The following is a 27,599-nucleotide window of genomic DNA, read 5'->3' on the forward strand; positions in this document are numbered from 1 at the left end:
CCTCCAGATGTTTTGGACTACAATCCCCATCATCCCCGACCACTGGTCCTGTTAGCTAGGGATCATGGGAGTTGTAGGCCAAAACATCTGGAGGGCCGCAGTTTGTACATCATGCAACAAAACTATAATAAAATAAAATTAAAGAATTTAAAAGAACCAATATATTACATTTGAAGTTAGTAGTTTAAAAACTTTATGAAATGATTGACCTAAAGCCTGGATTTTTCTTTTCTTTTTAAGTTTTTATGTTTTCTGAATGCAGATAAAGAGGTAACTACCTGATTTTGCTAGGGAGTTCAAGTTGGGATGCTGCTACTTATTATATAATACACATAATTTTGTATTTATTTATAAAATGTTTATATACCTTCAACTCAGTTGAACTTCACACCCAAGGTGCAACTATACAATTAAAACATAAAACACAATTAAAACATAAAACACAATAAAACTAAATAATCATTAAAATGACTGGCTAATTAAGAAAATTTAAACCACTGCATTTACAGTATATGTTTGTAATATGTGGCAAATGTGATTCATTAATTTCCACCAAAGTAATTATTTTCATATTTTATTGACCTGCTAATATAATCTTGAGATAAAATAATTACTTAACTTCCATGAAAATCGCGTCCCTCTCCCCCATTAACGTTTTTATAGGAAGTGCACAGAAATCAAATACTTAAGCAACAATATTCCAACAGTTATGAAATACAGTAATTATACAGTACACAGTATTAGGTTCCCATAACAAGGTTTAGGACGGGGGGGGGGGCGGCGGCGGCGGCTTGCTGCGCATGCGCCAGTTCTCACGCCTGGTCCCGAGTGTTCAACCTTCTTTCCCACCATGCACCGCGGCGACACTACCAGCGCCCCACCTCTCGTCCTTTACCTCCTTCTCTCCCGCCCGTCTGTCAAGGGAGGCGGGCCTTCGCCGCGCCGGAAGTGAGCGCTCGCTGCGCCATCTCTATGGTAACGGCGGCCAGAGGCGGGGCCACCGAGCCGGAAGTTGGGACCGGAGAGACAGGAGCCTAGGGTGGGTATTTGCGATCGCCCTTCCTGCCCACTCCGCCCCACAGAGGCGCCCCCTCCTCTCCGCGCACCCGGCGGCGGCGGCGGCGGCGGCGGCTGCCCTAAGTAGCCACGTGACTTGGGGAGGTTGCGAGGGAGGGATGACTCTCTAGCCCTCCCAGGCCCTTCTCTCTGGTATGGAGCACTAAAGGTGTGGGGATAATTGGGGGGGCAGACGAGACCATGGGGAGGGTCCTATGTGGGGGGGGGCAGGGTCGAGTGTCGTGGCGGGTGACTGCGGGAAGCGCATAATGGGGGGGCTTAGCGGCTTAGCCCTGGTGCAATATTGCGTGGTGACAGTTGCAGGGCGGGGGGGGGGAGGGTCCCCTCTTGGAGGGCAGAGGCCTATGGGGGGGGGACATACCTGTCTTGCATATGTCCTTTTCGAAACCGCCTCCTGCTGCATTCCCGTCCCAGCGTTTCTCGGAGGAGCTTAAGCTAAGGCGGCATTCGTGTTTCTTTCCCTCCCCGTTTTTTCATTCACACAACAACCCTGCGAGGTAGGTTAGGCTAGGAGACAGTGGCAGGCCTAATATCACTCAGCGGGCTTCATGACTTGAGTGGGGATTTGGACCTGGGTTATCCCAGGTCTCCCCTCAACACTCTTTGACCATTTAAGTGTGATGGGGGTGCATCTGTCTTATGTGTGGGGTGGGGGTGGGTGCTTGTTGCGTTTAGATCCTTGGTGAGGACTGTCCCACCATGATTGTTAATGGAAACCTCCGCTCTCACCCTAATTTTATTATTTCTGTTGATGTACTTTGGGGAGGCTAACAGCCTAGTTGACAAAGCGCGCACACAGTTATAAAACCCAATACAAATGTTTTATGCAATTATTTCAGTTTTACAGAGCTATGAGTTATAGCCATAGAATACAATATGCCATTATGAAGTGGGCAAAAATACAAATGGTCAAGAGTAGCAGGATTTCTGCAAGTTGGGATTCTCACCAAACGAAAGGGGATGGGACTCTCCCGTGTCCTGCTTGCGTGTGGGAAGCTGTCTTGTTCCCAGTCTGCATTGGTTTATGTAACTCAGTCTTGCCTACGCCAGTGTTTTTCAACCTTAGGTTGCCAAATGTGACCATTGGCTAAGCTGGCCTAGGATAATGGGAGTTGTAGTCCAACCTAGCCTAGGCTGGTGAATAAACCTGAACCTTTCTCCACACAAAACATGTGCAACAGATGCTCCTAACACAGGCATAGGCAACCCTGGCTCTCCAGATGTTTTGGAACTACAACTCCCATGATCCCTAGCTAACAGGGCCAGTGGTCAGGAATCATGGGAATTGTAGTTCCAAAACATCTGGAGAGCCAAGGTTGCCTTTGCCTGTCCTAACACATGTAAGAAGTTCCCTTTCACTGTACCAGTTCACTGGGACATCTCACTCAGTGCTGGCTACATGCTGGTGGGGAGTTGCTTTGCAAAGTTTCAGGCAGGGGTCTTCCCCATGCCCCCATCACACAATCACACACACACCTCCCCATTGGTTGAACCTGGGATTTTTTGCATACAAAGGTTATTCTCTTGAACTACAGCTCTTATGTATTTTGTGATTAACCATCAATTTTTGATTAATCAGGAGGGGAACCTCCACAGTCAGAGGCAGTGTTTCTCTGAGTATTGGATGCTGCTAGGGACAGCAACAAGGGAAGGGTCATGCCTTTGTGCTCTGCTTGTGAGCTTTCCAGAGGTAACTGGCTGGCCTGGAAATGGAAATCTGGATGAGTTTCTACCATGATAGTTTAATAAAACAGCAGGTATACTTCTTAGGACTGGGTGCTGAAGACTGTACAAGAAAACAGTTGCCTTCATGGGCTTTTTTGTGAGACTTCTAGAACCTGCTGGAAGTCAGAATGCTGGAATACATTTGTCTCTGCATGAAAAAAATATTCTACCAATACTCCTACTGTTTTCTGTTTCCAGTGTATTCTGTAGCATAAAGTACCAAAACTATATCCAGGCTTTTGAAACCTGTTTTGGTGGTATGGACATTCCGGAAAAATTTCCTATGCAGATTAGAGTATTTTCTAGCTCAGCATGTTTGTTTTTAGGGATTTTTTTTGGTTAGAAAAATGAAGGCCAGTGTATTTTGCTGTCATCTCAAAATGTGAAAACCCCCCACCTCAATTTGAAAAGATTATTTTCTCATACATCTATATATTTGAGTAGGAATAATAACTTAGATGCAATTTCCCGTATTTGAGGACTAGTCCATAAAATCTTATGCTGTATAAAATTTGTTAGTCTATATAAGATGCCAAAATATTATTTGCTATTTTTGCTGCAACATAGCTGCCACTCTATAAATCTCTTCTACGGTACTTTACACTAGCCAAACATCATTCTTCTTTGGGTTTGGGATGAATGTTTTGCCATTTCGTCTCCTGCTTGTAGTTCCTGGCCTTATGTATATTTGGAGAGTGAAATCTGTTTTAGGATCATTCTTAGAGGCAAGTCTCATTGAGTTCAATAGGAATCATTCTGGGTAAATGTGCATAGGATTGACACTTTAGCCTTCAGGTGAAATAAGTTATTTTTCAGTGTTGTCGTTTTCCTAGAAAGTTTTGAACTGAAACATTTTCCAGTGTCCTGAATTAATTAGGATAAGATCTGGCATATGTTACTTACATGTGGTAAACAAAAATAATACACATGCCATATTTATTTTTCACACCGTTTAAGTATTTCAAAAGTTTTTTCAGTGCCTCAGATTAGCTGACCTCAAATATTTGTGTTTTCTTGATGGGGAGGAGAAATCAGCAAAGGACTTTTTTAATGTGGTTTTATATGTTCAAACAAATTCAGAGCTTGGGTTGGATATTATTATTAGTGGATTGTTTGTCACCGTTTTAAGGCATGACAACTCCTAACTTCCTTTACATTGGTTACATTTTAAGGAGACATTGGAAATGGTTAATGTTCTCCTTTTAGCAAAAGAGGTGAGAGGCTATTTATACATGCTTCCCAGGGATAGTCACCTGAAAAATGTTAATTACAACTTTTGAAAGTGCCTGGTTTGATTGCTGTTGGCTGAGTTCACAAGCAGCCTTAAAATTATGGCTTACCAATCATGGATTTGTTCAACCTAAATCAGTCACAACTCTAGCTTTAGATATAATGCAAAGCTACTCCTTTCTTGGTTTGTTGATCTGCTCGTGCCAAGGGAGAAGCAAAGTGGAAGCAGTTGGGCTAAGTGTGCTGGCACATAGTATGAACGCATTATGGTTTATTCAGCTAAAAATCTTGGCTTACTGTTATGTGCAAATGCAGTCATCGTGTCCATTCATGTATCATTCATTATAACTGGTTTGATGAGGATGCATTTCCAGAAATGGAAGTTCATCCATAGTGAAATAAAATGGTGGAAAGTATTCTGATTTCTGATGCCACCAATTACTCTCCTTAGTTACTGTTAGGTATTCACCCCTTCCCCCTCAGTTTCCTTGACTGAGGACCATTTAAGCTCCATCCAGGTGTCTGCTTGGCAGTCCAGTCTTGCAGCTCATGTGTAGCTTTGGGAAAGGGATGACCCCTGTGCTCAAAGTGAGAGAAGAAAGGGATTTGGGTGGTTAGACGACACTCAGGGATGCCCCCTTGAAAAGAAGCAGGATGGTACCCAGCCACACCCCACTTCAGTGGCTGGGATGGCCTCAGTCCCTCCAAATCTATTTGTGTGGAGGATGAAAATGAATTTTAAAAGAGGAGGTGGCAGTGTTGTCATCAGAGTTTTCTGAAAGGCTATGGGAATTGTAGGAGACTAAAATGGAATCAAAATTTCAGGGCCGCAATGGAGGGTACCGGTAAAAGGGAAGGTGGTGGTCATTGCAGAAAGAAGCAGACAGGCCTAAGACTTGGGACCTTGAAACACCTATATTGCAACTTTCCAATGTCTCATCCTGGATTTTCTCCCTTTGAAATCTCTCCTGTGCAGGTTCCTTGCAGGGGGGAAAAATGGAAATGAAACGGCTAAGCATCTCCCTGGTTGTGGTTTTGTTCCTGGTCCTGGTCCTGCAGATCTTGTCTGCTGTCGATTTTGATCCATATCGGATCCTTGGAGTCAGCAGGACAGCTAGTCAGGCGGACATTAAAAAGGCCTATAAGAAGCTTGCCCGGGAATGGTGAGTGATTCATGAAATGGAGCTGGAATGTATCGTGTATCGTGCTTAGCTGCTGTGCTGAAAAACCGCCTGCCTCCTTCTTAAAGGCCTGCCAGTCTTTCTTATCATGTTGTACACAGCTGTAGACATCATGAGAAATGAGTGTTAGTTGGGGTAAAGAACCCAGCGTGAGCCCAGAGGTCCATAGATGTTGACTTACTAGTGAGCCATTATTTTTTGTTGCTGCCAGTTGTCCACCTTCTGCCATGCACAGAGGGCTTGGGAGAACATCAGGGTTATCCCTCATTTGTGCGGGGTATGGAGGAGTTAAGAAACAGTAGGAGTCCTGCTGTTTCTTCCCTGCTGAAGGACTTTAGCTGAAATTAGACCTTCTGGGTGTCCTGCTTGCCAGATAGCTGGATGTATTTGCCCCTGTTGAGCTGCTAAATTTGTGGTTGCCTGCACAAGCCCAACAGACAGAAGGAGCTCTGTGCTGTTGGTAAAAAGGGAGCCAGCAAAACAAGGTGCCTCAAGGAAGAATACTAGGGAAAGTACTAGGGACACGGGTGGCGCTGTGGTCTAAACCACAGCCTCTTGGACTTGCTGATTGGAAGGTCCGCATGATGGGGTGAGCTCCCGTTGCTCTGTCCCAGCTTCTGTCAACCTAGCAGTTCAAAAACATATCAGTGCAAGTAGATAAATAGGTACCGCTGCTGCAGGAAGGTAAATGGTGTTTCCGTGCACTCTGGCACGCGTCACGGTGTCCCGTTGCACTAGAAGTGGTTTAGTCATGCTGGCCACATGACCCAGAAAAGCTGTCTGTGGACAAACGCCAGCACCTCATAGTTGCCTTTGACTGGACTTAATTGCCCAGGGGTCCTTTAACTTTACCTACCTTACTAGGGAAAGTAAGTGCTGGAGGGCAAAGACAGGGAGACCCAGGTAGCAGAGTCTTTTGACTCTGTCTTTGCATATGAAATGTTTGCGCCTTAATTAGTGCCAATTCTCTCTTCACATCAGGAATCAACCCCCTGTAGTAAACCTGTTCAAACATCAAACAGATTAAGCCTTAGTGACATATTATTTAATTAGTGTCAGTTCTGCCTGCACAGTGCCAGGCTGGAACTAAACCCAACAGCCTTGTGATCAAACTGCTCATGGTCTTGTTTTCTCTTTCCATTCCAGGCACCCTGACAAAAATAAGGACCCAGGAGCAGAAGATAAGTTCATACAAATTAGCAAGGCTTATGAGGTATTGGGCACACTTTCCTAACTTTGTGTTTTCATATTTGAGTATTTAAGGCTTCTGTTTTAAATGCAGCCTTTACTGTAAGGAAGGGCAGTCCTGCCTCTTCCCTCCCCTGGTTCTGGTGTTCTAATTTAATACCTGCTACAGTTTCCCCTGGCATGCCACATATGTAAATCCATAAATGTTACAGTGCCCAACGTGATCACACTTGAGAGTAAAGTCCTACTGAGTTTCAATCAATCACTTTATTTTCGTACATAATTACAAAAGATAGATAATTATAAAAAAGTAGTCACACACATTAAATAAAACACAAAAAGTACACATTGAACAATTTCCACTTAAATCGTAAAACGATAGAAAGTAAAGATACAAAATGGCCTCGGTCCTATATACCTGAAGGAGCGTCTCCACCCCCATTGTTCAGCCCGGACACTGAGATCCAGCGCCGAGGGCCTTCTGGCGGTTCCCTCACTGCGAATAGCAAAGCTACAGGGAACCAGGCAGAGGGCCTTTTCGGTAGTGGCACCCGCCCTGTGGAACACTCTCCCATCGGAGGTCAAGGAGATAAACAACTACCTGACATTTAGAAAACACCTAAAGGCAGCCCTGTTTAGGGAAGTTTTTAATTTGTGGTATTTTAATGGATTTTGGTATTTGTTGGAAGCCGCCCAGAGTGGCGGGGGAAACCCAGCCAGATGGGCGGGGTATAAATAAATAAATAAATAAATAAATAAATAAATAAATAATAAAATTTAATATCAGTAACAGCAGCAACCCCCACTCCAACAGAACTTCCTAAATAATACCCCAGCCCAAGAGTCTGTTCAGCAGCCTCGGCTTTCGTAGCTGGAGTCAGTCAGGCCCCCCCCCCTCCCAGGCCAGGTGGAAAAAAGCCTGCAGGCCAGGGAACAGGTCTTCCAAGGAATCACAGGTTTAACAGGACTTGCTTCTTAATTAACTGGGTATAATAATGGTCTAAGGGGCAATTTAGACAAGAGATAAGAACAACGAAAGATAGCTACCATGGCAATATCCATTGATAGTCCCATCTTCCTAGGGTTTGTCTTGCCTAGGGGTAGCCAACATGGTGCCCTCCATATGTTGGACTACACCTGCCATCATCCCTGGCTGGGGTTGATGGGAGTTGAACTTCCACAACTGAACATTGGCTAACTATAGTCTAACCCCTTTTTAAAGCCATCATCTTGTGGCAATGAGTTCCATGAGTTAGTTACATCTTGTGTGAAGAACTGCTTTCTCTTGTCTGTCTTGAATCAGCTGGCAATAAACTTCTTGGTTGATACTTAAATTTTAGTATTATGAGGGGGTGGAAATCCTCTGTTGTTCTAGCCCAGCTTTTCCAACCTTGGTGCTTTTCAGATGTTTTGCACTACAACTTCCATAATCCTGACTAGCGGCCATTCTAGCTGGGGCTGATGGGAGTTGTAGTCCAAAATATCAGGAGACCACCATTCAAATAATGGGCCTGTTGTAATGGTGGTGAAATTTAGCCATCTAGATAAAGTTCACCACCACCACCAAAACAGATGTACTTTTGTAGATTGAAGAAAAGAAAAGAAAACCCATGAAACTAGGATTAATCTGGAAATATGGTAACTAGGATTAATATGGAAATCCTGGTATGGAATTTTCATATTGTAATGTCTTTTGAAAGTGAGGGGGGAAAGTAGTGTTTAAAATGTTATTATCACAGCAATGATATTCCTCCAAGGAACTCAAGTTGGCGTACAGGGTTTTCCTTCACCCCATGTTATCCTCACAACAACCCTGTGAGGTAGGTTAGGCTGAGAGTGAGTGACTGGCCCATGGTCACCCAGTGAGCTTCACAGCCAAGTGCGGATTTGAATCCTGATCTCTCTCAGGTCCTAGTCCAAACACTAACCACTAGAACACACTACTACTCTATTTACATAAGGCCATCCAAGAACATTGGGTTGGATCCAGGCTGATTTGGTTGAATTTAGACCCTGTCAAAATAGGCAGGATGCAGTCATGATTTGTTGCAGAGGTTTCATTGGGAAGCTCGTTCAGCTACCTTAACCTGGACCCAGCCCATCGCTCCTCAATGTTTCACAAAGCATAAAATGGTAACATACACTTAAGAGCATTGGTGTTTGTCCCAAACAGATCCTGTCCAATGAGGAAAAGAGATTAAATTTTGACCGCTATGGCGATGTGGGGGAGAACCAGGGCTACCCCCACCAGCAACAGCCGCAGCACCGCCCGTTCCACCACTTCCACGAGAGCTTTTATTTTGATGAATCCTTTTTCCATTTCCCGTTCAATTCGGACCGCCGCGACTCCTCCGACGAGAAGTACTTGCTGCACTTCTCGCACTACATCAACGAGATTGTGCCCGACAGTTTCAGAAAACCCTATCTCATCAAGATCACGTCAGACTGGTGCTTTAGCTGCATCCACATTGAGCCCGTGTGGAAGGAGGTGGTCCAGGAACTTGAAGGGCTGGGTAAGAAGAGAAACGTGTTTGAATTTGCATCACCTGCATCCAAAGGGTTCAGGGCAGAAAAAATGCATTATTCTACCCTCTCCCTGGCCGGTTTGAAGCCAGTTTGCTGACTAGAAGGTGCACGGACGTAGCATTTAGCTAATCTCCAGAGGGCAACCTCCCTGCACCCTCTTGAGAAACATAAACCACATTTACACCATACATTTAAAGCACTACGATGCTCATTTAAACAGCCACACACACCCCAAATAAATTCCCGGGAGCTCTAATTTGTTAACAATGCTGAGAGTTGTTAGGAGGCCCCTATTCTGCTCTTGAGAGATACCATTCCTAAAATGCCCTGAAATCAATGGACCTGATTTAGTCATGTCCATGAATTTCAGAGGGTCTTTCTATTGGATTCAACCCAGGGTTCTTGGTTTACTTTTAAGGTTGTGGTGGAGCATAGTGAACAGAGGTGGCCTCATAGGGTGCTGAGCCAGGCAATTGAGAGCTTTGCAGGACATCACCATCCATTTGTATTTGGCCTGAGTTTTTCTTTCAGAGTCCGGCTGCATCTTCCCAAGGCTGCAGCTGCAGTAATTCAAAAGCAGTGTGCTCTGAGAGGGCCACTCCAATGTGCCTTGTGAAATAAATGAATTGAGTTACAAAAGGCTATTGTGGAGCTAGTATGCTCACTCACAGAAGAGGTTTCCCGCTGCATGGCTGCATGACTCCCTGTTCTGGCCTTGCCTACTTCCAGGCATCCTGTACTGAGGATTGTTAGTTTCTCTCTCTCTCTCTCTCTCTCTCTCTCTCTCTCTCTCTCTGCATTGGTAGTGACTGGATCATTCCCAATTCAGTGACAAAGCAAAACAAATCTTGCCCAGAGAAGCGGATTTATGAAACATTGCTGCTCTGGGGCATGCATCTAACTTCCTTGCTTTACATATTCCATTAATATAAACAGTGTGGGTTGTATTTGGCTAAGTCCTACTCAGTTTAGACCTGCTGAAATTAATAAAACCTAACTTGGTCACGTCCATTTCATATCATCTGCACAACTGACTTTCTTCTTCACTTGTTTCTGGAGTTCTCACTGTAAAAGCAAAACTTTTCAGGGGCAAAAGTGTGCCTTGGCTCATGGAGGATTGAGTAAATGCTGGCCTGGTTGCAGCATCAAGCCCCTGCATCAAGTCCCATTCTGTTGGAGCCTGAGGCTTGTCAAGGAAGGAGGGAGTGCCTAGTAGTCACTGCTCCTAGCCAAGCAGAGTATGCAGGACCTTGGACAGCTCCAGGGAGCCCTGTTTTGGTGCTATGGTGTTAGAGCAGTGTTTCCCAAAGTGGGTGACATCACACAATTTTTGTTCTTTTTGAAGAAGTTCTTTTGGAACCCATTTGGGCCATAAGCCACAATTTCTTCTCTTTGAGGTCTCTTCTTCATATTCTTACATTTGAACAGGAATACCTACCTACCTGTTTCAGGCCTGTATAATGTGGGTACAGGGAGCCTCTTTGAAGGTGCTCTTCCCGCACCAGTCAGCAGGTTGGCACAGAAAGCACATCTTCAGAGGAAGTTGATGTGACTGCCAGCCACCATGCCTGCCAGACCTCCTTTGAACTTTGACACGTGTCAGTTGCCTGCTGTCATCAGGTGACTGATAGGTGGGTGGTCCTTCCCACCTGTCAAATGCCCCACAGGGGGACTTGGACCCGGTCCCCCACCTCTGCTTTCACACAGAGCTCAAGTCTTATTCATAGGAAGCTGCCTTCCATTGAGATTGGCTATTGGTTCATCTAGTTTGGTACATTGACTGGCAGCAGTTCAGCAGAGTTGGAGATGTTAGGAATGGGACCTTTTTTATGCAGTACTTATGCTCTACCACTGAGCTACAACCCTTCTGTTACTGCTTCGGCTGCTGCAGAAAATGCACTAGCAGTTAATCCCTGTCGCTTGGGGCTCCTAGATGCTACAGTAAACGTGATCACAGACTTTCCATGTTTTAGATTCCCTGAAGTTGTTAGAGACCATAGGAGAGGAGATTAATTCTTCTTTATGGTATCCTTCCATCCCTCATTCAGGAGTGGGGATCGGCGTTGTTCATGCTGGCTATGAGAGGCGCTTGGCACATCACCTTGGAGCACACAGTACACCATCCATCCTGGGACTTATCAATGGGAAAATTACCTTTTTCCACAATGCAGTTGTTCGGGAGAATCTGCGGCAGTTTGTGGAAAGCCTACTTCCGGGTAACCTTGTTGAGAAGGTGATTATTGCCTCCTGATTTATTTTAAGCTCCTCTCTGCTATTTTCTGTTTTTGTTTTCATTAGCATTTTATTAGAGACATTGTAATTCCCCCCCAAAAAAGACATGTGCAACTTAACCTCTTTCCCAACACTCTCAGATCTTCTGTGGATATTTGGGGGGGGGTCTCTTGTGGATTTCGGAATTACTCTGTTCTCTATACAGTGAGGGGCTACATAATAGCCAGAACAGAGAAATGGGTATTCATGATTCAGTGTCATGGGATCCTGGGTTTAAAGTGAGTTGTCACCAAGTCTAGAAATCCCATTCTTTGGTTAACAAAGCTCCTGTAGCAACTGATCACCCATTGGCCATGTTTGTACAGAATGCGAAAGCCAGGATCAGTTCAGAATCAACCTCACAGATAAGCAGAATTACCGTGGTTTGTTTTGCCTAAGGTTGGCTTTGTTTTTCTAGCCACTCTTGCTTGGCACCTCTGCTGGAGCAAACTAGTATAAAGTCAGAGTCATGGGTTTTGAGGTAACAAGGAACCATGGTTGATGCAAGCCAAGTTTCATAAGCCAGCTTCAATCCATGATTTTGTATTGTGGTTTGTTGGCCACAGGCAAACCATAGTTAGCTGGCTGAAGAGGTTTGGATGTATAAACAAACCACAGCTAAGCTCAATAAACCATGGCTTTACATTACTGTTGTGTCTTTCTGTGCTGCATTTAGTTGGCACTAACATCAGGAGGCCCATGTATCTCCTGCCACAGTATTCCCCAAATGTTGCACTCCAGATATTTTGGACTACTCAGCCCCAACCAATGCAGCCATTGTGAGCTGTAGTCCAAAACATGAGGAGGACACCAGGTGGGGAGAGGCTGTCCTAGCATACCATGTCATTTGGCCCTTAGATGAAAGTTTGCAACTTACCCTTTTAAAAAAATCTGAATCTGAAGCAGCATTCAGTGTTTGATGACTGAGACTGATCCTTTCTGTTTTACATTGAAGATTACAGATAAAAACTACGTCAGATTCCTGTCAAACTGGAAGAAAGAGAACAAACCCCACGTGCTTCTCTTTGATCACATGCCCCTCGTCCCCCTGTTATATAAGGTAAAGGCTCTGTTACCTGGTTTTTGCTGCTTAGTAAGAAATGGGGCGGGGGAGATGAGGTCCTCTGGATTCCTTTGTAGGTATGTAGCCATATTAAGATGTTGTACCAAAAAGAACAGAGTCTCATGGCACCATAAAGACAAAAAGCTCAGTTTGGCATAAGCCGTCCTTTCCCAACTTGGTGCCCTCCAGGTGTCTTGGATTGCAACTCCCATCAGCCCCAGCCAGAACAGCTGGGGAAGGCTGACAAAAGCTCTATGGACCATTTTATCAGATGCCTCCTTTCTGCGGACCTTGAAGTACCTGGATCCTCTGAAACAACCTTCCAGGGGCTCAGTAGTCTACAGTGGTGTGCAGCAGTGGCATACCATGGGTTGCTGGCAACCGGAGCGGGGCAAGTGTTGCACCCCCTGGTGGACTGGGCAGCTGGAGTGGAGGCACGTTCCACGGGGCATGTGCGGAGCCCACAAGACACGTGGCTTCTGGAGCTGATGGTGGTCGTTGTTGTTGCATGCCTTCTTGGCATGCTCCATCACCTTCTGACTTGGCCACCTTCATCAACAACAAGGAGAAGGAGGTGCAACCCCAGCCCTGAAGGCCTGGCCTGGGTGCGGCTTTGCTCCAAAAAGCGACAGGAGCTCAGCCACACAGCCTCGATGAGGGAGCCTGTCATGGAGGCTGCTGGTTGCACCACTCAGAATTACACCCAGGGCCACTGTCCCTCCCCACCACCACCTCCACGCTACACCACCGGAGTAAGGGACCACAGGTAGAGCACATTATATGGATTCCAGAGGCCACAGGGCTCAAACTCCAGCTGTCAAAGTAGACAGTACTGGACTAGACGGACAGAAGACAGCTGTATACGCTTGGTTATTGCCACTGTCAAAGAGACCCTGCCCTAGTGTCACTGGGGGCTAAGAAGTCCAGAGGAGGAAATTGTGAAGGCATTGGAATGAACATAAGACAAGGCTACTGAATGACTGGCCCATCCAGTCCAGCATCCTGTTCTCACCGTGGCCAACCAGATGCCCGTGGGAAACCCGCAAGCAGGACCTAATCACAAGAGCACTCTTAAATCCTCACCCCAACCCCACCCTGTGGTTTCCAGCAGGGCTTGGCAAATCCCTTCCTCTGCCATCAACCCCTGGTCTGTATTCTTTTCTGCGCAGAACTGCATTCACACAACTAGCAGGCACATCTCCTTGCAATTGAACGTGGGTATGGCTGTAGCTCAATGGTGAAGGCCCCAACTTCAATCCCTGGCATCTCCAGGTAGAACTGAGAAAAAGACACTGGAGAGGCACTGCCAGTCAGTGTAGACAGTACTGAGTTAGATAGACCAATGACCTTGACTCAGTAGGCAGCTTTCTATGTTCCTATGTAACAGTAGAGTGAAGACAGAGCAGGGTCCTGTCTATGCGTTGCACGTAATGTACCGTATAGCCCAACTGCATCCAGCTCCCTTTTCTTTCCAGCTGACGGCGTTTGCTTACAGAGATTACCTGTCCTTTGGATATGTGTACGTTGGGCTCCGAGGTACAGAAGAGCTGTCCAGCCAGTATAACATCAATGTCTACACGCCCACCATGATGGTGTTCAAAGAGCACGTCGATAAGCCTGCTGATGTCATCCAGGTACGGTACGACAGCTGCCATGCAAGGCTGCTTATGCGAGAACTCTGGCCCTAACAGGCAGGTGGCCAACACTCAGCCTAACTTGTTTCTACAGTGCGGTTAAGGATGCTTCAGATAGCTCCATCCGTCTCCATGACAACTTACAACGTCCTGTAAGCAAAGCACAGATCCTTATCTTAAAGAAGTTGCAATCCAAATCTAGACTGTTGGGGACCTGCAACAAAAGTTTGCAGTGCAGATGGATCCAGTGTTAGTCCTACTCATAGTACACCCACTGAAATGAATGAACATGGCTTAGGTCCTTTAATTTCAGTGGGTATACTCTTGTGTAGGACTAAGACTAGATACAACCCACTCTGTTTAGGACTGCAGGCCTTACTTAACTAGGACTCCAATCCTTACCCAGGTACATGGGAGTAAGCAGCATTGAATTCAGTAGTACCTCTGAGCAGACATGATTTGAGTTACACTGTTTAGTCCTTAAATAATTCTGAAATAAAATTAATCAGGAAGTTCATATTTAAGGGCATTCTGGCTCCCCCCACCCCCGGCCAGTTTGGCCAGTTTGGTTTGGGTGTGTTTTTGTGTGACAAAGAACGATGGGGCTCACCTTTAAAGTATTTGTGTAGTTTTTGTGTTATTAAATTGTGAGTTTATCTGGCAGTTCCTTCCACATCTCAAAAGGACATATACCTTGATGGTGGTATGTAATCTGCTGATGTATTTTGGTAACCTGTATTTAAAAGGCACATGAATCATCATCTGAAAATCCTGTGGTTGGTTGACAGCTTCTTGGGGGGTGTTGTTTTCCAGGCCCGAGGCATGAAGAAGCAGCTTATTGATGACTTCCTGTCTCAGAACAAGTTCCTCATGGCATCTAGGCTCACCAGCCAGAAGCTTTTTCAGGAGTTGTGTCCTGCGAAAAAGTCTCACAGGCAGCGCAAGTAAGGCTCGTGGTGGTGGTGATGTTCCTCCATAGTGTGTTTGGTTTTGTAGGGGTTATTTGGGGACTTTCAAGTCCTTGCTCAGAATGGGACACCAAGAGCTGCTGGAGCATCTAGGCCTAAAAGAATTTGCAGCTGGAGAAGCAGAACTCTGCAGCTCTAGATAAATTTACTTAACCAGTTTCAAGTATTTGAAACTGGGCTAGAGTTGCACAGTAAAATTGTTGGGCAGGTTTTGTAAGGTAAGGAGAGTTCAGAGTGACTTGACTTCCCTACCTGTTTTATGGAATCCTCCCCCCGCCCTTTTGATCGTTCTGCAGAGAAGATATTTGGGTTTTTTTTGCCGGGGGGTGGGGTAGGAATTTTATAAGAGAGAGTGGCTTTCACTCTCTTTCTTCCATAAACAATTCTTTATATGAGCAGAGTCCAGATTGTCCCAGTAACGTGCAGGAACTAAGAACTGCAATTTGCAAATCTCTGTCCTCACGTGACCTCTGATGAGGCAAGCCTTGCTCATGCTGAATGCTGAAAGAGAGCAGAGTGCTGATGTTGTTTCAGCAACAGTCAAACTTGGACTGAGGCTTATATAGAAGCAGCAAGGTCTGTTCTGATTGCACCTTTTCAGTTAAAGGCTTCAGCCCATTCTAGCAGTCTTACTCAGGCAGCCCAGGGAAGAATCTGGTTGTACTGGGTCTTTTGTGATGGAGTTCTTGTGAGTCAGAGAATGGCAACGTGATATCCTTAGGCCAGAGGGGCACATGGGCTCACTTTGCAGACCTGATTCTGGGTGTGGCCCTGTGTGCAAATCCCCTTCTGACTTGGGAGTCCTCAACTGAAGCACCTGAAGAAAGACGATCTGACTCAAGGGTCATGATAATGTTGCCATTCCTCTACCAAACCAGTAAAGCCTGCAAAGGGTCCCCACCTCGTTTCCTTAGTGCATTCCTGTGCAGCTTTTCTGTAGCTCGGAGCAGCTCACAAAAATAAAAATACTTTTAGTAGTTAGCAGCAAAGATGTGTGAAAACAGCATCTGTCGGACAACTACAAAAAGCACACAACCTGTCAAGTGAAAGAGGTGTGCTCTGTGCAGGCCTTTCAAGTGGCAAGAAGGGAGGTGGGACTTCAGAGGGATGATTGTTGCACACTCTTGGGGGCTAGCACTGTCCAGGCCCTGTTTTGCTTCTACCTGCAACAGTTGCCATTGCTTAACGTGCCAAGCAGTGCCTGTTCAGAAGAACACAGCTAGCGCAGGGGTTGATAAAAGGGGAGAGGTGATCTCAAAAGAGACAGGGGTCCCCAGGGCTTTAAAAGCCAGGTTGGACTCAGAAACATACTTGCATCCAGGGTGATGGAAGTCTGGGCTGAACATATGCAGGCCTCTTGAGATCCATAAGACAGCCAGGTTCTACACTAGCGCAGGCTTCTGAGTGGTCTTCGGCCAGCATCCTGCAGAGGGCAGTGCAGTCCTCAAGCCTCGAGGTTAGCATGGCTCAGCTGCGTGCAAAATGTTTACAGAAAAAGAAGTCCCTCTGCAGAGTCCCATCACACGGAGTCCCCACAGGCAATCTACAAGATTCATTGCTCCCCAAGGCCATGGGTTGCCTGAATCCACCCGGTGCCCCCCCCACATTGCCCCAAGGCCTTCTCTTCTCTTAAGAGTTCTCGGACTTCACTCTAGTAGCTAGCCTTTGACAGAGGGGCTTGTCCTGGCCTCCTCCAGCATGGGCAAAGTAAAATTACCTTGCAGATTGCTGAAGCCAGGAGCTTGCTTTAAATCTCAGGGGGAGGGGAGCATATTTTCTGTTGAGGGCCACATTCCCTTGGTGGGTAATCTGACAGGGGCCACTGGCTGGCAGTAGCCAGAACCAGAACTAGAAGTAGGTGGGGCTTCTCCTATTTTCTCTCTCTCTGACCCTTTTCCTATCTCTGTGTTGCCTGGGAAAGGACAGGTTTCTCTTGCCAGAGGCCAGAACTGATTGTTTGCAAAGAACTTTCAAAATTAGGCTGAGGGCTGCAGACTGCCGGCCCCTAAAGCAGAAAGGGTTGGAGCCCAAGTTCCCTTGGCGGTGGCTGGATAGTGTTCTGGTCCCAGCCAAGTGACTTGGGAAGGTGTTTGAGCCTTCCCTGTGAACAGTTTATGTCTCTTTGGGTGTGTGGGTTTGTGGGTGTTTGCATTCAGTACTGTCAACTAGTCCTATTACATTTCTGAGAGGGCAGTAATTATCTCTTCCATCGTGATGTTCTAGGTACTGTGTGGTCTTGATTACCGGAGAGGGCGATAAATACACTGTGAGCTATGAAGCCTTTCTGGCTTTTGCTGTGCCCAACACAAAGGACACCCTGAGGTTTGTGCACATCTACAGCAACTACCAGCCGCAGTTTGGGCACACTTTGCTAACGGACGACGAAAGATTCCACGGGAAGTCAGCCGTGAGTGTCCTGCCTGTGTCCTCCAGCCCAGCTGTGTTTTGCTGGCTCTTTCTAATTCATTGCAAAACGTTACTTTAGTCCCATGTTTCTCGGGTCAGTTAGCAGCACTTCAGAGAAGCATTGTAAGAGAGCTTTATTTAAAAAAAGTTATGATTTGAAATGTAAAAAAAATGATCTGAAAACATAAAAAATGGGTTGAGCTGAATCATAAAGCCCTAATTTCACTGCCTTGTCTGCAGGCTGGATCCACCCAATATGACAGTTCTTTTTGGCCTTGCCAAAATGGCCTCACAAGCCAAACGGGGAGACTTGGCAGGCCTAGGTAGGCCAGTGGCCTAGAGATTCTCCCTCCTCCCCACTACCACCATTTTCTTGTGGAAGCATTTTCTTGTAGAAGGCCGGAACATGAAGGGGGGGGGGTTTACAGGGCTGTGAAAAATAGAGATTAAGTCCATGCCTCATTTTGCCACTGCCCGTTCAGGCAGAGGAACTGAGTGGGTGAGGCAATGAATCTCCAACTGCAGGTGATGGCAGAAGGCCAGGTAGCTCCCACCTGGTTGTAATGGGCCAAAGACAACACTTCTTTACCTGTGCTGTGGGGCAAAGATTTCCTGTTGCCTGGAGCTTCAGGCTTGGGGCTCGGGGCTCAAGTGAAGCCCCAGACCTGCTCCTTCTCTTCTGGCTAGGCACACCCTTGGAAGCCACGGCTGGTTTCTTTAAAGCTGTATTGAAAACTCCCCCACCCAAACTCGTGGTTTGACCCTCTGTCTTTTGCCCAGGTGGTCATCTTGGAGAGGCGCAACAATGCTGGGCGAGTAGTCTACAAAGCCCTCGACGAGCCCTGGAGCGGCAGTGAACAGGACAACTTCATTCTTCTGGACCTCCTGGATCAGCTGAGGACAGACCCAGGCATTCTCTCTTCTGATACCATCCTGCCAGACTTGAATGATGAACTTGCTCCTGTAAGCATTGTGCAAGGATACAAGTGTGTGTGTGTTTATTTATTTGAGGGTGGCAGGGAAAGTCTCCATGCAAACAGCCTTTGATTCTCTACGTCGGGATGAGTAAATAAACAGCTAATACATTTACTTGGACGTAGCTGTGCATGCTTTAGGCTGCTATCCTCTGTGCACTTACCTGGGAGTAAATCCCATTGGACGCAGTGGGGCTTACATCTAAGTAGACCTGCATAGGTTTGCCACATTCGTTTAAATGCCAGAATAATGAACTGAAGCTGTAGCTGATGTATCGGAATCACCCTTTCCCCTCTGCTCTTTCGGTGTGATCGCAGGTTTTCTTCCTCCGATGGATCTACTCTGCCATCGACTATATATCAGACAGCTGGGACAGCCTCTTTCACAGCAACTGGTATGGATTCTGTATTAATAGCAGTCTCCCCTTGATTCGCGTTTTTCGAGTGTCAAAACCAGGGGTGGCCTTTTAACATTCCCGTGAAGATGGCTCAGCGGCTACTAACCCAAATGGCTGTGTTTCGCCTCCACATTCAGAGACAATAATGCTTCAGAATACCAGTTTCTGAAAACCACAGGAGGGGAAGAATTGCTCTTGTGTTTGGGTCCTGCTTGCCAGTTTCCTTCCAGTATCTGGGTGGGAACAGGATGCTGGACTCGATAGGGCAGTGGCCTGATCTGGCAGGGCAGGTAGAGCAGGTACTTGTTTACAGAGGAAGGGGGCAGGTCTGAGAGCCAGTTGGGAGCCTAGGCAACTGGGAGTGGGGAGGGGCAGCGGATATCAGGATCCAGTGGCTCTTCAGGGTCATTGGCTGTGAGGAGATCTGCAGGGCGAGGGGGCTTCCAGGTTGAACCCGGACAGGTTCTCTTCTGATTCCTTCCATTTGCACATTCTGGATCTTCATGCATTTAGCATGATCCCCCATGATAAAGTGTAAAATTTGCATGGAATTAGAAGTGCTCAAGGCAAAAGTTAAGACTGTCAAAGCAGTTTGGGACAGTTCTGGGTGGGCTGCTGGTCAGTGCTTTGGGTGGAGACATTCTGCTTCTTGACCGCCAGGAGTTGCTCTCCCTCTCCTGAGCCATTAGTAGACCACTGTGTTTGTATTGCTGCTCCTGCCACCTAGTATTAATAGTGATTCCCCCCCCCCCTGAAAATATATTCGATGCAGGCTATAAAGCATGCCTGAATGTGCAAAACAGTGTAATAACAATTCTAACCTTTGTAACAAAATTCCTCTCAGACCTTGGGCCGTTGAGGGAGCACAGTACTTCCTAAGGGGCACAAGGGTGAGGGAACTGGAGAGGACAGCAAAGATGGACAGAAGGGAGCCAATTCTCGTATTGGTTCATTTTCACCTCTCCCGAGAGGCAGCCCATTCTGAGGTGGGGGAAGAAGGCACAGGCTGTGGATTCGGTTTGACACCGGCCATCATTGGTGATCCTCTTTTGCAGGAGAGAAATGATGCCCCTCTTATCGCTGATCTTCTCAGCCCTCTTCATCCTTTTTGGGACCGTTATTGTTCAGGCTTTCAGGTAAGCAGCTGTATGTAGTAGGTAGGTAGGTATTTTTTGACCTTTGTATCCCATCTACTTAACCACATCCAGGGCTGGCTGGCTGGCCGGCCCACTCATGAGGCAGACTGAGGCACTGAGGCAGCCACCTCGGGCAGCAGAACCCCAAGAGGCGGCACCTCTGCCAATGGCAGAGAAGCGGCAGTGGCTTCTAGCGAGATCTTACCGGAATCTGTTGCCACCTTGCAACCCATGTAAGGGAGACTTTGGCAACAGGGGAACACCTTTCCATTTTGCCTCAGGTTGCAAACCGGGATGGGCTGTCCCTCACCACATCATCCAGGCATTTCACAAACTGAAGATGATAAAATGCAATCATCCGACCGATGGAGGCACCAGGCGAGCTTCTCTAGGGAGAGCATTTCAAAACCAGGGTGCCAACATCAGAAAGACCCCATTCTCTTCTCTGTTTTTCCCTTCGTTTCTAGTCTCACCATCCCCACCTCCCCCATTCCAACCTATATTGATTTTTAATGTTTATTAATTTCATTGAGTCTCCTCTTAGTAGTACCAGCATTAGATAAAACCCAAGCTCTGTAGGTGGTTTACATAAAATGTAACCCTAATCAATTAAAACAATTTTTTAAAAAAATATATACTATAAACAGAAGCCCTAATAAAATTATCAGGATATAGATAAAATCAAGGGGTTCTAAAGCAAATACTCACAGTAAATGAAAAATGGGGATTTATTTCTGAGTAGACACACAATAGAGTCACACTGAAGGTGAATTGATCTGACCCTGTCCGTGATCCCCCAAGCCTCTTCCCCACCTGAAAACACAACTTGCTGTTTTTCAGCGACTCGAGCGACGAGAGAGATTCGCCTCCTGCCAAGAAGGATGAAAACACTCCGAAGGGCGAGAAGAATGACACAAGTTTCACCAAAGATAACAGGTTCCTCCTGTGTCCATTGAGCCTTAGTTCAGCCTTTACCGGCCTGGAGTCCTCCAGGTGTAGAGGACAACAACTCCCATCAGCCCCAGCCAAGACAGCCAGTGGTCAGGGATGGTGGGATCTGTAGTCCAGATCTATCTGCAGGACACCAGGTTGGCAAGTGCTTCCGTAGCTTAGCAGTCTGCTTTCTTGGGGTTGGCCTTTGCTTCTCCTGGGCAAGAGGCAGTGGCCAGGGTCCAGAAGTGTAGCCTTCACTAGAGGTGATGGAGATGGACTCTTGGGCCTTGTTTGCCCCTCACCTGCGGCCAATTTCTGACCTGGGCTGCCTGTTCAACTGGGGCAAGGACTCTGTCCCAGGCCCTGCTGAAACGCAAACCTCTGCATGCCTTCCACTGCACCGTGAATGTGCTTTGGCTTAGTGACGGAGCATCTGTTCTGCCTGCAGCAGCTCTTCAACTCAGTCCCCAGCAAACTCCTCTCTGAAACCCTGGAGAACCGCAGCCAGCCAGTGTGACGTGATCTGCAGCAGCTTCCTCGGGCTTCCGTTGTCCCAGAGGAGATATCTGAAGGGGGTTTGGGAGGCTTGTTGGGCTGAGAAGGTCGGGCAGATATGATGAGAGAGAATGAGGATGGAAGAAAGCGGAGGACCTTTTACCTGGCTTGTCCAGGGGAAAGTGGCTGAAAGTGCATGTGCAGCTGAAACTGGGGAAAGGCTGCAAGCTCTCTGGGGTGGAGCATCTGCTTTGCATAGAATTGTAGAGTTGGAAGGGGGCCTGAGGCTCATCTAGTCCAACCCCCTGCAGTGCTGGAATCTTTTTGCCCAACGTGGGGCTCGAACTCACGGCCCCAAGAATGAGAGTCTCATGCTCTACCAACTGAGCTATCCCAGCATGCAGAAGGTTCAATCAGAGGTGACAGTAGCAAACTACATGGACCCAAATGGTCCATAGAAGGCAGCTTCCTCCAAGAAAGCCTTTTTCACAGAGGCTTTTATTGAGGCCGTAGAGCTCTGTGGACATATAGAAGCTAAAGTTCTGCTGCTTCCCCTTGCACCCATGCAGGTGGCTCTCCTTGCTTACTGCTGAGCCTCTTCTCTCTCCCCTTCCCTCACAGGATCCCCAAGAAGGGCTTCGTTGAAGTGACCGAGCTGACAGATATCACCTACACAAGCAACCTGGTGCGCCTAAGGCCTGGACACATGAACGTGGTCCTGATCCTTTCCAACCCCACCAAGACACCTCTCCTGCAGAAGTTTGCCCTGGAGGTCTACACTTTCACTGGGTGAGTGTGGGGCACCGTCACTGGCCAGAGTTATGTTAGAGGTGTGTCACGCCGTGGGAGGGGGGGAAAGGGCATTTACAGCCTTGCAGAGTCTAAACGGAAGAGCAGGGCACTTACTGCATCCATGATGATTAGCCCGTTTACAGTCTTGTGTCACTCTTGCAACAGCACAGTGAAGTTGGTCACCTTTTGTGCCCATTCTTAGATGGGAAGCTAGAGGCTGCAAAACAGTAGTCGGGCTGTGCTGAAATGGGGCTTAAAATCACCTCCTCATCCTGGTCCTCCATTTTTATCCCTTGGGTCTTTCCTCCAGGCTTTGGAAGGCCGGGAGAGGCTATTTTTTGAAACCCTGGAGAGCTACTCTTGGTTAGTGTCAACAGTACTGAGCTAGATGAACCAGTGCCCTGACAGCTTTCCTATATATCTTCCTCGCTTCAGATGTGTGGGGAGGACTTGACCCTATGTCCATCTCTGATTTGGATAGAAATCCCTTGCAGTTGTGTGGTTGTGGCACCAATTTCAAATGGGACGAATGGGAGGATGTCTCATTCCCCTGTGCCAGACATGCTGCTGGCTTGCAGGTCATAAGTAGATCCAGGAAATGGGTATTTCTCAAGGTGCTACTGGATGATGGGCTAAGTCCCATTGTGGCCTTGCTTGGGGTTCAGCAGGGTCTGAACCAATTTGGATTGGTTCAGGTGAAGTTGAGGGGGTGGGGTGGGGTGGGGGACAGATCAATTTCATCTGATTTGAGTCCTGAGACGCTCCCCCTTCTTTGGCTGGAGCATGCAGGAACCAGTGAACCTACTCTGGCAGGCAGGCTCACATAACCAGCTCTTGAGTCTCCAGCCCAGGCCCTTCCCTCCCCAACTTTGATAAAGGCAGTTGCTTTAGCTCAGGCACCCCCAAACTTCGGCCCTCCAGATGTTTTGGACTACAATCCCCATCATCCTGATCACTGGTCCTGTTAGCTAGGGATCATGGGAGTTGTAGGCCAAAACATCTGGAGGGCTGCAGTTTGGGGATGCCTGCTTTAGCTCAAGGACGTGGCTAACCATTTTTAACCCAAGTGCCATATTCACCCCAGCCAGCCCCAAGCAGTGTGTGTGGCCACTCCACACTAGGGGCATCCCAACCTCTCCACTTTAATTTTTCTCTTTCTTCCACCAGCAATATTATGGGGTCTTAGAGGGCCAGAAAGCTTGGTCTGGAGGGCCAGAGTCAGGGGATTAGACACTCCTCCCCCCCCCAGCTAATCTGTTGTTTTGAGGCTTCTAAGCTTACTGGGTTCTGATTGGGATGCTAGAAGTAACCCCTTTTGATCTATCTGTCACAAATGCTTCAGCTGAGATTCCTGCATTGTAGTGGGTTGGGCTTGGGGGGGGGTCCCTTCCAACTCTACAATTCTATAATCCCCTCCCGCATCCCTTTTCCAGGAGCAACTGCCTCCACTTCTCCTTCTTGAACCTGGACAAGCATCGGGAGTGGCTGGAGTACGTCCTGGAGTTTGCACAAGACGCTGCCCCCATCCCCAACCAGTACGACAAGCACTTCCTAGAGCGCGACTACACGGGCTACGTCCTGGCCCTGAACGGGCACAAGAAATACTTCTGCCTCTTCAAGCCTCGGAAGTCGGAAGAGGACGGGGATGCCCCGGGGATGCCCTGCGAGGAATCTGACCTGGGGGAGGCTCGTGGGAAACCGTCTTCCTCTTGCAGCCCGGGGGCAAGGTCGGTGAAAAACAAACTCAACAAGCTCTCCCTGTGGATGGAGCGTCTCTTGGAAGGGTCCCTGCAAAGGTTTTATATTCCCTTGTGGCCCGCGCTAGACTGAAAAAACAACAGCGGCATAAAATTTTGAAAAAGGAAAAAATAAGAGTTTTTTGAAAGAGAATCTCTATCTCAGCAGAGACGTTGAAAGAGGACAACTGCAAGCATCTCTCTTTCAGGAGTGTCGTAATAGACGGTAGCTTTTTAGATGAATCCTCCTAGGCCCAGTGAGTTAGAAACATCCTTCCCGCGCCTTTGACCTAGGAGTGATCGTGGCGGCGAATGCACTGGCGCCTGCTCTTCGTACCAAATGGTTTGAATGCTCGGAAGCCGTACAATCGAAACTGGTTCACAGTCGGTGCCCCTGTCCAAGACCCCACCCCCCACTGTCCCAGCCTGCTCCAGTTCCGCCTCTGGGTTTTTCTCCAAAGTCGATGAAAGCCTTGCTGCTGTGGAAACTCTCTTCCTTGCCTATGGATGGTTTAAATGCTTATGATTTTGTTTTGCTGCCACTCTCCCCCCATGCAGTCTACAGAGCTGTAATAATCCCTACCTGTTGGTTTCCCACACATGCCCGCCCCGTTATCCTTTTTATGTACCAAATAGCTGACAGGGCAGGATGTGTATAAGGGCGGGGGGGGGAGGTACTAGCAATCCACTTGCATGCCCCCCTGCGGCCCTGGGTGCAATATAATCCAACAGGTAGAGTTGACCAGCTCAGCCTTCAGCAGGGCAGGGAGTGGCCAGCTGAGCCGCAAACACTGTACGAGAAGCAATGAGCCATTTTAAAATGTATGTCCCTTTCGATGCCTTCCTGCTTGCTGTCTGGTTTGTCCTCTTCTCTGAAAGACTTGTAGTTTTACAGCCATACTCTCAGAACCACATCCATAGAGCTACGGACTGCTGCTAGCCAATAGCTGTGTGTGTATGTGTGTATGTTTGTGGAAGGCAGCAACTCCCGCTTGTGAGTCGTTCCCTGGACATACCTTCCCCTCCCGCCCTGAAACAGCAACAATACATCTGTAGGACAGTAACTGAACAACATTTCTCTGTATCAAGGAGCTGAAATTGCCTCTCTCACAATGGCCTCTCCAAGGATAAGGTTAGGATTGAAATGCCAAACTACTGAACTTCCCGGGTGTTCTGTTACATGGCAATGTGATTTCTTTCTTACCTTCCTCACAGGGCAGGGCACCCTGCCACCCTTTTCTGAAACAGGTCTCCAGGGGGCTGTTTGTTTACAAAGGGGCACGGCTGCCTGGCTGCTCCCCCTCCTGCCACCTCTCAGAATGTGCCACTCACCTTTATCTAGTTGATTTTTTCCTTGGAGCCATAGGAGTAGTCACATTTTTAAACTGTGGGTTGCTTTCTAATCAAAATTTAAGCCCAAGGGTTGCATCTAATTCCAGTCCTACTCAGGGGACGCAGGCGCATCAAAGTTGATGGACGTAATTATAATTTTGGTCCATTGACTCTAGGGGGTCTGCATAGGATGCAACCCTATGACCCGACACACCGTGGGCCATGCATCTTGGATGGGTGCGTGTGGCATATATTTGAAAGCTTCCCATGTGAAAACAAAAATAAATGAGCCGCTCCTCTGTGTAGCACATCCTAGAGAGAGAGAATGTAACAGAGCTCTCTCCCTGATGTACTTGCTCTCTACTTGCAGGGAGCTCTTTTTCATTCAAAAATAGGACAGCCGAACCTCACAAGAGCGGCCCAGAACTTTGCGGTGTGTAGAACAGTTCTTGGAAATAGAATGCCTTGCTGACTCGCTAGTGGTGCCTTGCGACGGGGAATTGGGGAGGGGATGTGCTTGGTGTGTTCTTTCTTTAAAAGAAAAATGAAAAACAAAGCAAGCAGTCTGCCTCTTGCAAGAGCTCTCTGAAGTGCCGGTTTGTTTGTGCTGGGTCTTCCCTCGTCACAGGAGTGATTCTGGGTAGATCCTCCCCCCGCCCCAATAAATAGTGGTGCATCTGCTACCTGCCTATCAAGGCGAGCGAGAAGCCTGTCCTTTAATAGAGGAGGGTGATGTAGTTCTTGTGCTGCAGCCATCTGTCTGTCGAATCCCCTTGCTGCCCGTTTTGGTAAAGTGCTTCAGGATGGCCTCTGCAAGAGAATCGGGTTTCCATGGAAGTAGGTCAGAGAGATCCTGCCGACAACCGTCAGGGGTTTCAGTGCAAGGTGCCTTTAAGCGGAGCTTCTGAGGGACATTTTGAACTGCCGTCAGCTCCTCCGTAAGGATCCCCTCCGGGAACGTCCGGAAACGAATGAGAGAGAGGAGGATTAAGCAGCTGCCGCCGAGCAGATAATCGGAAGCTGCCTTGTCCCTTTGAGGGCAAATGAACTTGTGTGCCTCAGCGAGCGAATTAAGAAATATGTAGGGTGTGCTGGCAGAGAAATCGGCACCGTTTTAATGGTGTGTTCTTTGTAACAAATAGCACTGGGATAAGAATTAATATACTGCCAGGTTCCAATAACAGGGAAAGCTTTGCCCGTTCTCGGGTTTCACAGGAACACCTCTTCACATGCAGTTGGTGGAGCTTTCTAGGTAGAAGAAGGTCCAGGGGAAAAAGTAGAGGGTGGAGCCCTCAAAATGAGCTCTGCATGCTCCGTGGGCTTACAGGATGCTGTGGGATTTAGAAGCTGGGGTGGGGAGGATGGCCTAGCTTTTTCCTGCCATCTACCATTCTGCAGTCGGCCTTGGACAACAAGTGTCCCAGCAACTACAGCTGGTTCATCAGTGGTCAACGGTGGCTCTCGTAGCCCAGTTTTAAAACATGACTGGGTATACCACTCCTTCCTCTCCCACGCAGCTTGGCTCATGTATGAAGTGGCCAATCCTCAACTCAGTGCAATTGCATGGGTGCCAAATTCATGCAACGACACCCCACCCCCCTTTGTTGATGCTGAATTTAGCATATGCGTGCGGTTGCCATCAGCTTTGAGGACCACGCAGAGAACTTCACCACCCGTAACGCTAAGCCCAGGCCTCACCTTTGCCAAAAGACCCAGGTACCTTCTGCTAACTAAATTTAACCCATTGATTCCATTAACAGATATTGCTATAGAATTGACAGCCTTCTCTCAGAGCTTTCAGGAGAAGAATGCTTCCACTGCCTCAAACGTGACGGGTGAGCCACAAACCGTGTCTTGACGGCACACGAGCAAAACTGCGCCCATTTTGCCCCTCCCAACTTGTAGCAGGGGAAGGCAGATCACAATTCGCAGCCGAGGTCTGTTCTTGCCCTACTTCTTGTGGTTTGATGGAGCCAAGCAAGCCACAATCCATGGCTTGGATGTAACGCTAAGTCAAGGGTCGCAGTTCCTCCAAGGCAGAAGTGGGAAGGGTATGATTTGCTGGTGCACCGTAAACCATGGTTTAGGACTCTCCACGATGCACAGACGCGACCATACAAGCCCTTTCTTATTCAAACTTCCTAGAACCTGGAGCTTAATGCCTTTAGCAGGGAAATGATAGCATATTGTCCGATCCTCCTGTGCGTTGTCGACTTTTCCTTTGACGTTCAATGTGTTTGGTTCCCCCCACCCCAGTCTCCCTGTGGCAGCCATTATGTCTTCTGTGTTCTGTAGAAATGTTTGTCGGGAACTGATACGAATAATCCAGCCCAGGTGGAGGGATTGGTTTGAAAAGAAAGCTGAACATTTTGCACTTTTGATACTCTTGGGTTGGGTGGGTGGGGAATAAATAATTTATTGGGCAAATTGTATTTTTCTTTTTTCTTTTTGTATTTGTGAACAGGCCCTAATTTTATTTTGGTTTTGCTTTAAGACTCTTACAGAATCTGCAACTGAAATAAAACTATTTTAAT

The 27,599-nt window shown here is 47.4% G+C and overlaps 1 protein-coding gene across 2 annotated transcripts; it reads left to right on the forward strand.

Annotated features, from left to right (window-relative positions):
- Window positions 1–972: 972 nt before the first annotated feature.
- DNAJC16 (DnaJ heat shock protein family (Hsp40) member C16) lies at window positions 973–25,724 on the forward strand. Of its 2 annotated transcripts, none has more exons than XM_035117443.3 (15): window positions 973–1,039; window positions 5,009–5,195; window positions 6,360–6,426; window positions 8,575–8,914; window positions 10,976–11,160; window positions 12,154–12,258; window positions 13,737–13,895; window positions 14,709–14,839; window positions 17,087–17,270; window positions 18,050–18,232; window positions 18,562–18,638; window positions 19,697–19,777; window positions 20,618–20,713; window positions 21,827–21,994; window positions 23,431–25,724. In XM_035117443.3, exons 2-15 carry the CDS (start codon window positions 5,029–5,031, stop codon window positions 23,825–23,827), a joined length of 2,340 nt encoding a protein of 779 aa, XP_034973334.3. In that variant the 5' UTR covers window positions 973–1,039; window positions 5,009–5,028; the 3' UTR covers window positions 23,828–25,724. The 2 variants fall into 2 exon arrangements, with proteins under 2 accessions (XP_034973334.3, XP_034973335.3); XM_035117444.3 differs by having other exon boundaries at window positions 1,000–1,209.
- The last annotated feature ends 1,875 nt before the right edge of the window (window positions 25,725–27,599 follow it).

Source organism: Zootoca vivipara, chromosome 6 (assembly GCF_965207765.1).
Source record: "Zootoca vivipara chromosome 6, rZooViv2.hap1.1, whole genome shotgun sequence".
Lineage (NCBI taxonomy): Eukaryota > Metazoa > Chordata > Lepidosauria > Squamata > Lacertidae > Zootoca > Zootoca vivipara.

Excerpts from the sequence above, each read along its gene's own strand:
- DNAJC16 (XM_035117443.3), top strand. The coding sequence starts at position 5,029 with ATGGAAATGAAACGGCTAAGCATCTCCCTGGTTGTGGTTTTGTTCCTG. Across the intron at positions 18,639-19,696 it reads AGCCTCTTTCACAGCAACTG|GAGAGAAATGATGCCCCTCT; the intron begins GTATGGATTCTG and ends CCTCTTTTGCAG. Across the intron at positions 21,995-23,430 it reads GAGGTCTACACTTTCACTGG|GAGCAACTGCCTCCACTTCT; the intron begins GTGAGTGTGGGG and ends TCCCTTTTCCAG.